The 16,098-nt window shown below is 43.2% G+C and overlaps 1 protein-coding gene across 8 annotated transcripts in view; it reads right to left on the minus strand.

Annotated features, from left to right (window-relative positions):
- The window catches only part of AAGAB (alpha and gamma adaptin binding protein), an 84,808-nt gene that overhangs the window by 35,099 nt on the left and 33,611 nt on the right, over positions 1–16,098 (minus strand). For all 8 annotated transcript variants that reach the window (XR_011258069.1, XM_069595472.1, XM_069595473.1 and 5 more), the window contains exon 5: positions 12,435–12,518. Coding sequence is in view for 7 of the 8 variants with exons in the window: in XM_069595472.1 (XP_069451573.1) it covers positions 12,435–12,518 (84 nt within the window). In the remaining variant the exon portion in view is untranslated. The remainder of the gene's footprint in view (positions 1–12,434; positions 12,519–16,098) is intronic.

A 16,098-nucleotide genomic window follows, 5' to 3' on the forward strand; every position in this document is an offset into this window, starting at 1 on the left:
CTGGCTTCTTACTTCACTGAGAAAACAGAGGCAATCAGAAGAAACTTCCACACATCTCCAGACCACATCTCCCCACCCAGCAACATCTGTGCACACATACTCCATTCTGCCTCAGCACAGATCTGCTTTCCCCGCCCATCCACGGCCAACCTCTTCACTCCCCCACTAGAGCCCGCCCTCTCTCACCTACCCAAGGACAGCCTTCTAGTACTCCTCCCTTCTCTCTCCTCCTTCAACAGTCTTCCCACTTTTTACAAGCTCGTTCCCTTCAGCCTATGAACATGTTGCTCTTAATCTCATTCTCAAAAAAAATAAGAAAAGAAAACCACACTCTTCTCACTAGCACCCACCTATTTCTTTGTTCCTTTTTCCAGCAAAAAAAAATTTTCAAGAGCAGTTTTCAGTCACCATTTCCAATTCCTCTCCTCCCAATCTCTCCTAAAATTACTTCACCAAAACTGTTCTCCTCAAGGCCGCTGATGATCTCCACATTGCTAAATCTGAAGGCCAGTTCTCACCTTCCTTGACCCGTGAGCGGCCTCTGGCGCGGCTGACCACCCCCTCCACCTCAACAGCCCTCCACTGCGCTTCCAGGCCCCGTCACTCCCTGTGTCCCTGGCTGGTTCTTCCTCTTCTCCCCATCCTCCTGCTGTTGGCGTGTCCCTGCGCTGAGTCCTTGGGCCTCTTTACTACACTTACTTGCCTGGCGATCTCACACAGGCTCCAGGTTTACACGCCATGCATGTGTGTCCCCATGTATCCAGCCAACTGGCTACCAGGTAACTCCACCCAGAAGTCAAGCATCCATTTCAAAAGTTAACATGTCCAGAAGGAAGCCACTGATATGCCCCTTGCCCCTCAAAGTCGGCTTCACCTGCAGCCTCCTCACTGCTGCTGATGGCATCCCCTTCCTCTGACTGCTCAGGCCCGCACCCTGCGGTCCTCCTCGGCCGTCCTCTCTCGCTCATCCCTCACATCCAAACCATCAGGAAAAGCTGGCATGACCACAGACAGATGCGGAATCTGACCTTTCCTGACCCCTCCCACTGCTACCACTCTGGGCTGTGTCACCGCTCTCTCTCCTGGAATACTGCAGTCACCTCCTATGAGATCACCTTGGGTCCGCCGCACCTCCACCGTCTCCTCTCCACAAAGCAGCCGAGTGCTCTTGTCAGACCTCACATCAGATCATGTTACTCTTCTACTCAGCAAAAGCCCTGCCCAAGTCCCTGGGTGACTCTGAGCAAATACGAAAGTTGCTATGAAGGCCTGTGAGACCCTCAATCACCGGTCCTTCATTATCCCGACTGTGCTCCCTCCTCAGCCACGTGCAGTCCTTGATACTCTTCCAACGCACTAGGCGTGGATTCTCTTCAGGGCCTCTGCCGTAGCTGTCCACTCTGCCTGCTAAGCTATTCTCCCAGATGTCACAAGGCAAACACCTCATCTCCATCCTCTGATCTCAAGCTCTTAAGATCAATCTTAAGACCTACACCTATTTAATACTGCAGTCTACCCAACTACCTCAACATTCTTAACCCTGCTTTATTTTTTTTCATTATCACTTATCATCTTCTAGTATATTGTACAACTTACTAATTAGGTGTATTGTCTACTGGCTAATGTGTCCCACAAGAATGAAAACTCCACAAGGACAGAACTTTGTGTCTGTTTTGTTCACTGATGTATCCCAGCCACAGAGATCAATGCCTGGCACATAGTAACCACTTGATAAATATTATCTGGACTTGCCTGGTGGTTCAGTGGATAAGAACCTGCCTGCCAATAAAGGGGACATTTGATCTCTGGTCCAGAAGACTGCACGTGCCGGCAGCAACTAAGCCCATGTGCCATGATACTGAGCCCGTGCTCCTGAGTCCATGAGCAGCAACTACGGAAGCCCACATGCCTAGAGACCGTGCGATACAACAAGAGAAGCCGCTGCAATGAGAAGCTTGCACACTGCAATGAAGCACAGCCCTTACCTGCCACAACTAGAGACAGTCTGTGCAGAGCGATGAAGACCCAGCCCAGCCAGAACACAAGAAAAGTGTTTTTCTGAATGAATGAACAGACACTTGAAACTGGGTCTTAAAATTATGAAACAGTGAGAAATCTGAGGTTGACAGAGGACAAACTCATATGATCTAGGCACGCCTAAGCTCGCAACTGTGCCCTAGACAGGTAGCTACTTATAAAGGCCGTGTTATTTTTTCCTGGTCTCAAGGAGATCTTGTCATACTAGAAATAGGTACCAAGGAAGTACAGAGGACAGGGCCCACTATTTTCACCTTTGCCTCTAGGTGACTCTACCCTGGGCAGAGTCCCAGCTCTGTCCTCTGGCTTTGTACGTCAGAGGGGCGACTTGTGAGTATTACACAATTCATGAATGCGAGAAAGCCAATCAGTCAAAGGACTGGTAGCTTTCAAAATGCCAAGTTTACTGCTGTGGATTAAGCACAGACTCTTACAAGTTAGAATTAGAGGACTATCATCTATGTCAGTGGTTCTCAACCAAATTGCGTATCTGAATTTCTGAGGCACTTAGAAAATACGGAAGCCGCCCCTCCCTTCTAAGAGAAATGGTCTGGGTGAGACCCAGGCGGTGCAGGTCGTAAAAGCTTCCCGGGTGATCTCACTGTACAGCCAGAGCCATGGATGGAGACCAACCTCCTTTCCCAGATTAAAAATAAAGCCTAGACAGAATGAGATCCACATAAGGTCACACAGCTATGTAGAAATGTTGGGACAGGACACTGTCACCAGACTCTTCGGAAAAATTTCATTACAATATAGTGATTTATAAGGCTACACGTTACAGTAGATAAATGCATGAGACTTCAAAATTATAAAGATCTAAGTTCAAATCAGAGGCTTTGCTATTTCACAGCTAATATTAGTGGTTCTCACACTTCACTGCATATTATAATTACCTGGGGATAATTACCTGGAGAAGATGTTTTAAATCTCTATGTGTAGGCCACAACAGCTAATGCAGAATCTCTAAGAATGAGATTCAGGCATCAGTACTTTTTAAAGCTCCCCAAGTGATTCCAGTGTGCACACAAGTCTGAGAACTGATGACTTATATGACCTTGGGGAAATTATTTGACCTCTTTAAGCCTAACTCTCTTGAATACTGTGATTAAATAAGATAGTGCATGTATAGCAGCAGCTCATCAGTATGGTTGCCATCTCACTGCCTTCTACCAACATCCTTCTAACAGTACTATCATCATGAACAGGACTATTTCCTTTCTTCCTGCCTTTTTTCCTTTCTCCTTCCAGCCTCCCCTTTCCTCCTTCTTACTGAGGTATCATTTACATATACATAACATTCAACTTCTTTAAAGTATGGAATTTGGTGGGTTTTAGTATATTTACGAAGTTGTGTAGCCACCATCACTATATAATTCTAAAACACTTTTATCACTCCAAAAAGGAAATCTCATACCCCAAACCACTCCTCCCTGTCCCTGGGAGCCACTAACCTGCTTTCTATCTCTATGAATTTAACTATTCTGAACACTTCACTTAAGTGGAATTGTTAAAATATGTGGCCTTTGTGTCTGGCTTTTTCCATTTAGCATAATGTTTCTGAGGTTCATCCACGTTGTAGCATGCATCCATGCTTCATTTCTTTTTATGGTTGAATAATATTCTATCATATGCATGTTGTTTTCGGCAGTTAATTCCAATTCAGCATTTGTTTCCACTTTTTTTTGCAATTATGAATAACGCTGCTAGAAACATCTGTGTACAAGTTTTCTGTGGACATATGTTTTCAATTCTCTTGGGTAAAATACCTACGAGTGGAATTGTTGGGTCATATGGCTTACTTTTCTGAGAGACTACTACTGTTTCAAAGTGGCTATAGCACCATTTTACATTCTCATCATCAGTATATAAGGGTTCTAATTTCTTCACATCCTCACTAATGCTTCTTAATGTCTCTTTAGATTATAGCTAACCTGGTGGGAATGAAGTTGTACCTCATGTGGTTGTGACTTCCCTGATGATTAATAATGTTAAGCATCTTTTCAAGTGCTTACTGGCCTATTCAACTCCTTCACCATTTTAAAAATTGCATTGCCTTTTTATTATTAAGCTATAAGAGTTCTTTATACATTCTAAGTACTACATTTCATGCAAAGATGGGCACAACGAAGACAGAAAGGGTATGGACCTAAAAAAAGTGGCAAGAATACACAGAAGAACTGTACAAAAAAGGTCTTAGTGACCCAGATAACCACGATGGTGTGGTCACTCACCTAGAGCTAGACATCTTGGAGTGTGAAGTCAAGTGGGCCTTAGGAAGCATTACTATGAACAAAGCTAGTGGAAGTGATCAAATCCCAGCTATTTCAAATCCTAAAAGATGATGCTGTGAAAGCGCTGCACTCAATAGGCCAGCAAATTTGGAAAACTCAGCAGTGGCCACAAGACTGGAAAAGGTCAGTTTTCATTCTAATTCCAAAGAAAGGCAATGCCAAAGAATGCTCAAACTATGGCACAGTTGCACTTATTTCACCATGCAAGCAAGGTAGTGCTCAAAATCCTTCATGGCAAGCTTCAACAACACATGAACCGAGAACCTTCAGATGTACGAGGTGGATTTAGAAAAGGCAGAGGAACCAGAGGTCAAACTGCCAACATCCGCTGGATCACAGAAAAACCAAGGGACTTCCAGAAAAACATCTGCTTCACTGACTACGCTGAAACCTTTCACTGTGTGGATCACAACAAACTGTGGAAAAGTTTTGGAGATTCTGTATTAACTGTTGTGGGGTGAGGCCTAGCCATAGAGATTTAGAACATCTTCTCCAGATAATTATCCCCAGGTAATTATAATATGCAGCAAAGTTTGAGAACTACTAACATTAGCTGTTAAAAGAGATTAGAACACCAGACCACCTTACCTGCCTCCTGAGAAACCTGTATGCAGGTCAAGAAGCAAAAGTCAGAACCAGACGTGGAACAAAGGACTGGTTCAAAATTGAGAAAGGAATACGTCAAGAATGTATACTGTCACCTGTTTATTCAACTTATATGCAGAGTACATTATGAAAAATGCTAGGCTGGATGAATTATAAGCTGGAATCAAGACTGCTGGTAGAAATACCAATAACCTCGAGATATGCAGATGACACCACCCCAATGGCAGAAAAGAGAAGGGGAACTAAAAGCCTCTTGATGAAGGTGAAGGAGGGTGAAAAAGCTGGCTTAAAACTCAACATTCAAAATACTTAAGATCATGGCATCTGGTCCCATCACTTCATGGCAAATAGATGAAAAGATGGAAATAGTGACAGAATCTTGGGCTCCAAAATCACTGCAGATGGTGACTGCAGCCATGAAATTAAAGGTGCTTGCTCCTTGGAAGAAAACCTATGACAAACCTAGACAACGTATTAAAAGCAAAGACATTATTTTGCCAAGAAAGGTCCATATAGTCAAAGCTATGGTCTTTCCAGTAATCATGTAGAGATGTGAGAGCTGAACCTTAAAGAAGGCTGAGCACCAGAGAATTGATGATTTCGAACTGTGGTGCTGGAGAAGACTCTTGAGAGTCCCTTGGATAGGAAGGAGATCTAACTAGTCAATCCTAAAGGAAATTAACCCTGAATATTCACTGGAAGGACTGATACTGAAGCTCCAAATCTTTGGTCACCTGATGCAAAGAGCCAACTCACTGGAAAACACACTGATGCTGGGAAAGATTGAGGGCAGGAAGAGAAGGGGACAACAGAGGATAAGATAAGTTAGGTGGCATCATCGACTTAATAGACATGAGTTTGACCAAACTCCAGGAGACAGTGAAGGGCAGGGAAGCCTGGCATGCTGCAGTCCATGGAGTCGCAGAGTCAGACATGACTGACTGACTGAACAACTGGATCCTTATTAGATAAATGTATGGCTTACAGATACTTTCCACCACTCAGAGGACACTTTCCTAAGTGTACTTTGAATTACAAGAGTTTTTAAAATTTTGATGAAGTTCAATTTATCTTTTCTTTGGTTGTTTCTGTATCATTAATGTGTGTGTGTGTGTTTGTGTTTCCAGCTACACAATATATCCCTCACTTTTTTTTAGTAGTTCAAGTATAGTTGGTTTCCCTGATAGCTCAGTTGGTAAAGAATCTGCCTGCAATGCAGGAGACTCAGGTTCGATTCCTGGGTTGGGAAGATCTGCTGGAGAAGGGACAGGCTACCCACTCTAGTATTCTTGGCTTCCCTTGTGGCTCAGCTGGTAAAGAATCCGCCGGCAATGTGGGAGACCTGGGTTCGATCCCTGGGTTGGGAAGATCTCCTGGAGAAGGGAAAGGCTACGCATTTCAGTATTCTGGCCTGGAGAATTCCATGGACTATACAGTCCATGGGTCACAAACAGTTGGACATGACTGAGCAACTCTCACTTCACATGACTGATTTAGAATACTTTGTTAGTTTCTAATGTACAGCAAAGTGATTCAGTTTTACATATATATATATTCAGATTATTTTCCATTAGACTATTTTAATATATTGAATATAGCTCCCTTTGCTATACAGTAAATCCTTATTGTTTTATGTGGTTTGTATCTGTTAATCTCATACTTCTAAGTTATCAACTTTATTTTTTCTATTTACCCTATTGTACAGAGCCCATCAGCTTCCAGATGTCAGTTTCTTGCTTCAACTGCCAAGCCCTGTGGCAGACAGTGTTGCTTTGGGGAATTCTGAAGGGGAAATTCTCAGGACAAGTGGTCCTGGAAGCTGTTAGGGCCTTACCTGAAAATTCCTCAACCCATGCCAGCTGTCTATGAGCCCCAAGGTTCCAGGCTGACAGGCCAAAACTTTTTACCAAGTCCAAGCTCATAATGCTCATGGCACAACAGATTAACAAATCAAGAGACAAGTTGTTGGGGCAGGAATAACGACCTTATTTGCAAAACCAGCAGGCCACGAAGGTGGTGAGACTAGAGTCCCAAAGAGCCGTCTTCTGTATTATTAACTTTTAAGGAAAAGATTAGGGGCAAAATCTTACAAGGCTACCTACTATAGCAGGGTAAGTTGTTCAGACTTGCAATAAGCAAAGAATTGAGCTTGCCATTCATTTCAATCAGGAAGTACATTGAGGAAAAGACATTTACTTTATCTTGGTGGAAGGCAGGAAGAAAGTTATTCATTTCTAAGTTTTTAATTAAGTGGATTTTCAGATTGAGTTATTTGACTTTTGAATGCCTAGTGGCCAATAAACTGCAAAGAAATGAAACCCTAGTCAGATCTGTACGTTTTCAGGGATATTTGCCCTAACAGCTAAATTTTCACAGTCCTTATTAGAATTGGAAATGTTTTTCCCAAGCTGAGCACATTTAAAATGCATTTTTAAAAGATTTTCATACTGATACTTTTCTGAATCGAAATTAAAGACCAATATGATATAACCTGAATGATCCATTATTGCTTGACAAATAAATAGATAGTACATATTTCAAAATAATTAACTGAGATTATATAACTGGCAATGTAATAATCCCAAAGAATCAACCGTGATTACAGTAATTTTTCTAATTGAAAACAACAACAGAAAAATTAGTCATTCGTGTCCTGAAAGTGAGAAGCGGCACCACTCCACCTCTCCCTGTTTCAGTGTGGTATATACTATATTACATACTGTCAATTTCTGCCACAAGAGTCCACTTCTGATTTGTTCAGTTTCTTTATTTCCTCCCTCTGTACAAATGTTGAAAATTTTAAATGCATTTTTCACTAACTGCCATAATGATATTATCCCCGCATAACCTGTTCATGTGGTGATTTAAGTAGCTTTTTCTTATATTGGAGAAGGAAATGGCAACCCACTCCAGTATTCTTGCCTGGAGAATCCCATGGATGGAGGAGCTTGGTGGGCTATAGTCCACGGATCGCAAAGAGTCAGACATGACTGACAACTTCACTTTCACTTTCTTATATTAAAGAATGTTAGGTTCTTGGAATAACTCAACTAGATCATGTTATAGTCTTTTTATGTATTTCAGGACTAGGGTTGCTAGTATTTTGGTTAAAATCAGAGAAGGCAATGGCACCCCACTCCAGTACTCTTGCCTGGAGAATCCCATGGACGGAGGAGCCTGGTAGGCTGCAGTCTATGGGTTTGCTGAGAGTCGGGCATGACTGAGTGACTTCACTTTCGCTTTTCACTTTCATGCATTGGAGAAGGAAATGGCAATCCACTCCAGTGTTTTTGCCTGGAGAATCCCAGGGACAGTGGGCCCCCATCTATGGGGTCGCAGAGAGTCGGACACGACTGAAGCGACTTAGCAGCAGCAGCAGCAGTATGGCATCTATGCTCACAGAGGAGATGGCCTCTAATGATTTTCTTTACTGGTCCTATCTTTAGGGATTTGGATCATTTTAACCTGGCCTTAGAATGAGTTAGGTATGCTACCTCTCTTACTGTTCTCTAAAATCCTGTGTAAAAGATGTATAGAACAGTCTTTTGGACTCTGTGGGAGAGGGCGAGGGTGGGATGATCTGAGAGAATAGCACTGAAACATGTATATTACCATATGTGAAACAGATCGCCAGTCCAGGTTCGATGCATGAGACAGGGTGCTCAGGGCTGGGGCATTGGGATGACCCAGAGGGATGGGGATGGGGAGGGAGGAGGGAGGGGGTTCAGGATGGGCAACATATGTACACCCATGGCTGATTCATGTCAATGTATGGCAAAAACCACCACAATACTGTAAAGTAATTAGCCTCCAATTAAAATAAATAAATAAATAAAACCCTGTGTGAAAAACCTTGGTTGAATTTCCAGCAGAAAAACAAACAAAAAAGAACACCGCCAATACCTTTCTTTACTTTGTCAACTAACTTCCTGATTTAAAATTCTGGGGGGTTTGAAAAGCTTTGAGTAGTGATGGCTGCACAACAATGTGAACGTATTTAATGCCTCTGAAAGGTATACTTAAAAATGGTTAAAATGGTAACTCTTACGCTATGTATATGAAGTCGCTCAGTCGTGTCTGACTCTTTGCAACCCCGTGGACTATAGCCCACCAGGCTCCTCCATGCATGGGATTCTCCAGGCAAGAGTACTGGAGTGGGTTTCCATTTCCTTCTCCAGGGGATCTTCCTGACCCAGGGATCGAACCCAGGTCTCCCACATTGCAGGCAGATGCTTTACCCTCTGCGCCACCAGGGAAGCCCTTATGCTATGTATATTTAACCACAATTTTTCAAAAGAAAGAAAAATAAAAGGAGAGAAAGAGGAAAGGGGGGAAATGAAAGAGAAAACAGAAGTAGAAAAGATGGACACCTGCAAATAAAGCAGTCTGAGTGCCTGCTGGCAGGCAACATTCGAGAGCAGCCTGCCGGGAGGCAGGCACGGCTCACTCAGTCCACCAGCAAAGCAAGGGCCTGCAGAGAGCACAGGAGGTAGGGCAACCCTGGAACAGGAACACGACCCCCACCATACACTCATACCGAGTTTTGTCTCTAATCTAAGATATGGGGTTACACAAGGACGTCCTCCAAGCCTCCTAAAACTTGGGTGGCATCTAAATGTCACTGTATTTCCATACCTAGGGCTCCTTCGAGAAAGAAGAGAGTTAAGTTTCCTTCATACCATGTAGGTCAAGATCCTCTTAAAAATGTAATTAAGCTAACAGCAATATTTGAGATTTGGTTAACAGCAAACAAATATATCACTTACTGCAGAGAAAAAAAATAAAGAAAAGATGCTTCAAGGCAAAGACCGTGAGAAATCCAGTGTGCCTCTTGGCTTTGCAGTTCTCTTAAGAGTATTGTTTAATGTCTGAAAAGGATAGTTTGTTTTTCAGAAAATACCTTTGACCATAATTCCAAAGTAATAAAGTGTGTTCAGTCCAGCTTCTAAATTTATAGCTATAAATGTAAATTATAAGATGTGCATGCGTGCTAAGTTACTTCAGTCATGTCCGACTCTCTGCAACCCCACGGACTACAGCCTGCCTGGCTCCTCTATCCATGGGATTCACCAGGCAAGAATACTGGAATGGGTTGCCGTGACCTTCTCCAGAGGATCTTCCTGATCCAGGGATCAAATCTGTGTCTCTTAAGTCTCCTGCATTGGTAGCTGCGTTCTTTACCACTAGCACCACCTGGGAAGCCCAGGTGGAAAATTCTAAAAGAGATGGGAATACCAGACCACCTGACCTGCCTCTTGAGAAATCTGTATGCAGGTCAGGAAGCAACAGTTAGAACTGGACATGGAACAACAGACTGGTTCCAAATAGGAAAAGGAGTCCGTCAAGGCTGTATATTGTCACCCTGTTTATTTAACTTATATGCAGAGTACATCATGAGAAACGCTGGACTGGAAGAAACACAAGCTGGAATCAAGACTGCAGGGAGAAATATCAATAACCTCAGATATGCAGATGACACCACCTTTATGGCAGAAAGTGAAGAGGAGCTAAAGAGCCGCTTGATGAAAGTGAAAGAGGAGAGCGAAAAAGTTGGCCTAAAGCTCAACATCCAGAAAACTAAGATCATGGCATCTGGTCCCATCACTTCATGGGAAATAGATGGGGAAACAGTGGAAACAGTGTCAGACTTTATTTTTTGGGCTCCAGAATCACTGCAGATGGTGACTGCAGCCATGAAATTAAAAGACGCTTACTCCTTGGAAGAAAAGTTATGAGAAACCTAGATAGCATATTCAAAAGCAGAGACGCTACTTTGCCGACTAAGGTCTGTCTAGTCAAGGCTATGGTTTTTCCAGTGGTCATGTATGGATGTGAGAGTTGGACTGTGAAGAAGGCTGAGTGCCGAAGAACTGATGCTTTTAAACTGTGGTGTTGGAGAAGACTCTTGAGAGTCCCTTGGACTGCAAGGAGATCCAACCAGTCCATTCTGAAGGAGATCAACCCTGGGATTTCTTTGGAAGGAATGATGCTAAAGCTGAAACTCCAATACTTTGGCCACCTCATGAGAACAGTTGACTCATTGGAAAAGACTGATGCTGGGAGGGATTGGGGGCAGGAGGAGAAGGGGACAACAGAGGATGAGATGGCTCAGTGGCATCATGGACTCGATGGACATGAGTCTGAGTGAACTCCAGGAGATGGTGACGAACAGGGAGGCCTGGTGTGCTGCGATTCATGGGGTCGCAAAGACTCGGACACGACTGAGCGACTGAACTGAACAAATTATATGGTGAAGTTCTAACCTCTCATACCTCTGATTGTTACCTTTTTTGCAAATATAATTAGTAAAGATGAAGTCATGTTGGGGTAGGGTGGGCTCTTAATTCATTATGACTATTATCCTTATATAAAGAAGACAGGGACAGAGACTAGCAAACAGGGGGAATACATGTGAAGCCTGGAATTAAAGCTACCAGAGGCCAGAAGAAACAGCAGGGGCAGACACCTCCCTAGCACCTTCAAAGGGAACACAGCCCCTGCTGACACCTTGATTTTGGACCTCTGGCATCTAGAACTGTGAGACAATAAACACCTGTTGTTCTAAGACTCCAGCTGGCTGTACTTTGTTACTGCAGCCTCGAGCGAACTAATGCAGATAATAAGAGGCTAACGTGTACCAACTAGCCTGATGGCTTCAAATTGCACTTCAGATTCAGCTTCTCACCCTATGGCTACTGAGCTGCAGCCACAGGGGCCTGGTCTCCTGACTTCAGGCTCTAACTCTACCTGCTTCAGCTGCCAAACCCACAACATCAACCTTTCAAAGGTGCCAACTTCTCTGTACCACTTGTTAAGAAGTCTCATAATGACTCACTACTTCCTACAGGAAAAGCTCAGATTCTCCTGCCTCAAATGCAGGCCTCTCTCCCCTAAGCTAGGTCCAACTGGTAGGCAAGAGTTTCTGAGAAACCCTGAAAGATACAACCATTATTCTTGAAGACATGCTCCCTGCACTGTCTGCTCCATGCTCTCGCTTCACCAACCCAAATCTTGACCATCCCATGAAGACAACTGTTAAGACCTGCTTTCGTCTTGAAACTCTCTGTACTCAAGCCCACAATAAATAAAGGCCACATCTCTGGGCCTCTCTGCCTCTGCTGCTTGTATCAGGCATTCTGTACTCATCAAAGACTGCCTTGCATGGTTACCTAGCATTTTAAAAGTACACAGGACTGCTGGACTATGAGCTCTGTAAGAACAGAATTCATGCTTTACAACTTTGGGGCTATTTCTCAAAGCCAAAGACAAGGCCAAGCATATTAAACGTAAGTTCCAAATTCTTTTTAATGATTAAACATATATTTTAAATTCTTAGAAATGTTTATTTTGGCTCTCCCTTCAACTGGGGACTTTAAAATGGAACAGATATACAGATTTTATATAATCCTAATGCTTCCACATATATCTGAATAATTTAAAACTTAGTAAGGACAGGAGGAAAAAAATCCCTAGGACGTTTAGTCCCAAGTTACTTACCATTCTTCATCACTACATTGGACCAGACGTTGGCATTCAAGGCTTGAACAATTCGCTTTACTCCTGTAGATTCTGGGAAGTCATCTAATCAGGGAGGGGGGGAAAAAAAAAATATATATATATGTATACACACACACATGAATATTTATATATATTCATCCCTCAGTATTCATAGAGGACTGGCTCCAGGACTCTCTCTCCACCATGGATACCAAAATCTGCAGATGCTCAAGTTCCTTATAACATGGCTTAGTGTTTACATATAATCTACCCACTGATCAATCCCTGGGTCCAGAAGAACCCCTGGAGAAGGGCACGGCAACCCACTCCAATATTCCTGCCTGGAAAATCCCATGGACAGAGGAGCCTGGCAGGCTGCAGTCCATAGGGTTGCACAGAGTTGGACATGACTGAAATGACGTAGCACATAATCTACCTGCATCATCCCAAATACCTTTTCTCCTCCCATATACTTTAAATCATCCCTTGACTACTTATAATACCTAATACTACGTAAACTTAAAAAAAGAGTTTGAAAAAAAACTTTGAAAAAAAGTTTTTTTTTCCAAAAAACTTTGGAAAAAAAAAAAAAACCTAAGAAAATACAAAGCTTAGAGCTCCTGATAAGAAAATTCTAGAAACTGGACAGTGAACAAGATGGGAGAGGAGAAGGATGTGGAGCTCACCTCCTTCAACAAATAACATCAAAAATACATCTACACATGGAACAATTCTCACAGAATACCTACTGAACACTGGCAGAAGAACTCAAGACTTCTGAAAGGGGAAGAAAATTTCCACATAACCAGGTAGGACATAACAAAAGGAAAAAAGGAAGAGAAAGGAATCAGGACAGGACCTGCATCCCTGGAAGGGAGCTATGAAAGAGCAAAGGTTCCAATATCCTGGGAAGTCCCTGCACCAGCAGAGACTTCAGCCAGGACAGAGTGGGAGCTCTGGAGCCTCAAAGGAGAGTGCAGCAACTGGCTGGAGAAGGCAAAACGGAGACCTACGCAGACAGTAGGTGTGGCCGCCCTGCACTGCCCAGTCTGAGACATGTGTCTGCCAGTGAAGGTGGGGCTGGGTGCTGCACTTCAGGCTTTGGAGGTCAAACTCAGAGGGAGTGCTCGGGTTGGCTGTGCAGAGGGCCTGAAGGGTTGGAGTATGGTATGCCCACAACCAAAGGTGCATGAGGAAGAAGCCTGGACCTGCCACAGAGGCAAGGTGCCACTGTAGGGGCCACGCAAGGGGAAAGGCAGGATGCTTTAAGAGCCGCTTTCCCTGCACACGCCGTCTCAGACTTCAGGACACTGCCTATGCAAGCTCTGGGGGCAACACAAACCACTACAGGCACAGAGAGATCCAAGATCTGACGCCAGTCACTGCCCCTGCCGTCGGGGAACCTACGAGTGCACAGGAGCTGCCGCCATGGGCCCTGGGAGTGGGTATTAGCCCATGCTGCCATCGGCCTGGGAGAACACATGAATTACAGCATCTGTGTGCCCCCTGTCAAGGGGGTAACAGCTGGCACATGCTGAGGAGAGGAGGCAGGCATCCACACAAAAGCAGCTCTTGCACCGAGAACAGTAAACCCACACAAGCTGCACAGAGACACTCCCACAAACAAATAGCCTTCCAAGACCACAGTGCGTAAGTTTCTCCTAAACTCAGAGTAACAGAAAAATATGGAAAGCAAAGATGCAGAGGAGCCAGTACCAGTTAAAAGACCAAGAGAATTCCCCTGAAAGAACAATTAAACAGACCTCTCCAGTGTAATAGACTCCAAGTTCAAAAAAGGTAATGAAGATACCAGAGGAATTAAGACAGGCCATCGACAGAAATGCATATTACTGTAAAACAAACAAATAACTAGAAACTATGAGGAGGAGGCAGGAAAATTAGAAAATTCATTTGCCAAGATTAAAATTAAGATAAAGGCAATGACTAGCAAAATAAAAAAGTGATCTGGAAAATAGAATAATGAAAATCACCCATTCAGAACACAGTAGCTGCTGCTGCTGCTAAGGCACGTCAGTCGTGTCTGACTCTGTGCGACCCCACCAGGCTCCCGTCCCTGGGATTCTCCAGGCAAGAACACTGGAGTTGGTTGCCATTTCCTTCTCCAATGCATGAAAGTGAAAAGTGAAAGTCGCTCGGTCATGTCCAACTCTTCACAACCCCATGGACTGTAGCCCACCAGACTCCTCTGTCCATGGGATTTCCCAGGCAAGAGTACTGGAGTGGGTTGCCATTGCCTTCTCCAAGAACACAGTAGACAGAAAGCCAAATGAACAAAAAAAAAAAAGTGAAAATAATATCAAATACCTATGGGATAACATGGCCTTCCCTAGTGGCTCAGCGGTAAATTCTCCTGCAATGCAGGAGACACAGAAAACGTGGGTTCAATCCCTGGGTCGGGAAAATTCCCTGAAGAAGGGCACTGCAACCCACTCCAGTACTCCTGCAGGGAAAATCCCATGGACAGAGGTGCCTGGCAGGCTATGGTTCATGGGGTTGCAAAGAGCTGAACATGACTAAAGCAACTGAGCACGCATGCCTGGGATAACATAAAGGGTGCCCCTCTATGATGACAGGGACATCAGAAGGAGAAGAAAGAGAAAAGGGGATTGAAAATGTGTTTGAAGAAATTATGGCTGAAAACTACAAACCTAAAGAAGGAAACAGATATCCAGATACAGAAAGCATAGAAGTTCCCGGACAAGATGGGCCCAAACAGACCAACACGAAGACATATTATAATCAAAATGGCAAAAGCGAAAGACAAAGAGAAGATCCCAAATGCACTAAAAGAAAAACGAAGAGTTAATTATAAGGGAATACCCGTAAGGCTATAAGCTGATTTCTCTACAGAAATAATGCAGACTAGACGGGAGTGGATAAACCTATTTAAAGCCTTAAAAGGGAAAAATCTGCAACCTAGAATGCCCTACCCAGTAAGAATAACATTTAGAAGAGAAGGAGATAAAGAATTTCTCAAATAAGGAAAAACTAAAAGAAAAGAGCAATACTACACCTATTCTAAAAGAAATATTAAGGTCTTCTATTATAAAAGAATCAAGAAGATGTAGGAAAGAGAAAACCACAATTGTAAAGTAAATCATTTAAATAAGCCAGTATACAGACCAAAAAGAAAAAAAAAAGGCTTTAAATCTTTTTATGAAAGCAATGATAAACATAAGGAATGGCCAAAGGATAAACATGAAGATGTAACTGAGGACAACAAAATGATAAAATGCAGGGGAGGAGAGTAGGAAAATACAGATTCTTTCATTTGAGCCTATATGACTACCAGCCTAAAAGCAAGCAGATACAGGAAGGGGTTAACATACTTGAAAAACAGGGTAACCACAAATCAAAAACATACAACACGATTCACAAAAACCAAACAGAAAACACAAGCATGAAATAAAGGGAAACCATCAAACCACAAAATGAAAAACAAAGAGACAAAAAAGAAACACAGAATCAACTGGAAAACAAGGTTTAAAGTGATATTAAATACATATTTACCAATAATTTCCTCAAATGTAAACAGACTGTTCCAATCAAAAAAGACAGGGTGGCGGACTGGATTAAAAAACAAGAGACTATGCCACCTACGAGGCACCCTGGTAGGCGCTACAAGGCACTGTGCACTTTAGGG

Source organism: Ovis canadensis, chromosome 7 (genome assembly GCF_042477335.2).
Source record: "Ovis canadensis isolate MfBH-ARS-UI-01 breed Bighorn chromosome 7, ARS-UI_OviCan_v2, whole genome shotgun sequence".
In the NCBI taxonomy this organism is placed as follows: Eukaryota; Metazoa; Chordata; class Mammalia; order Artiodactyla; family Bovidae; genus Ovis; species Ovis canadensis.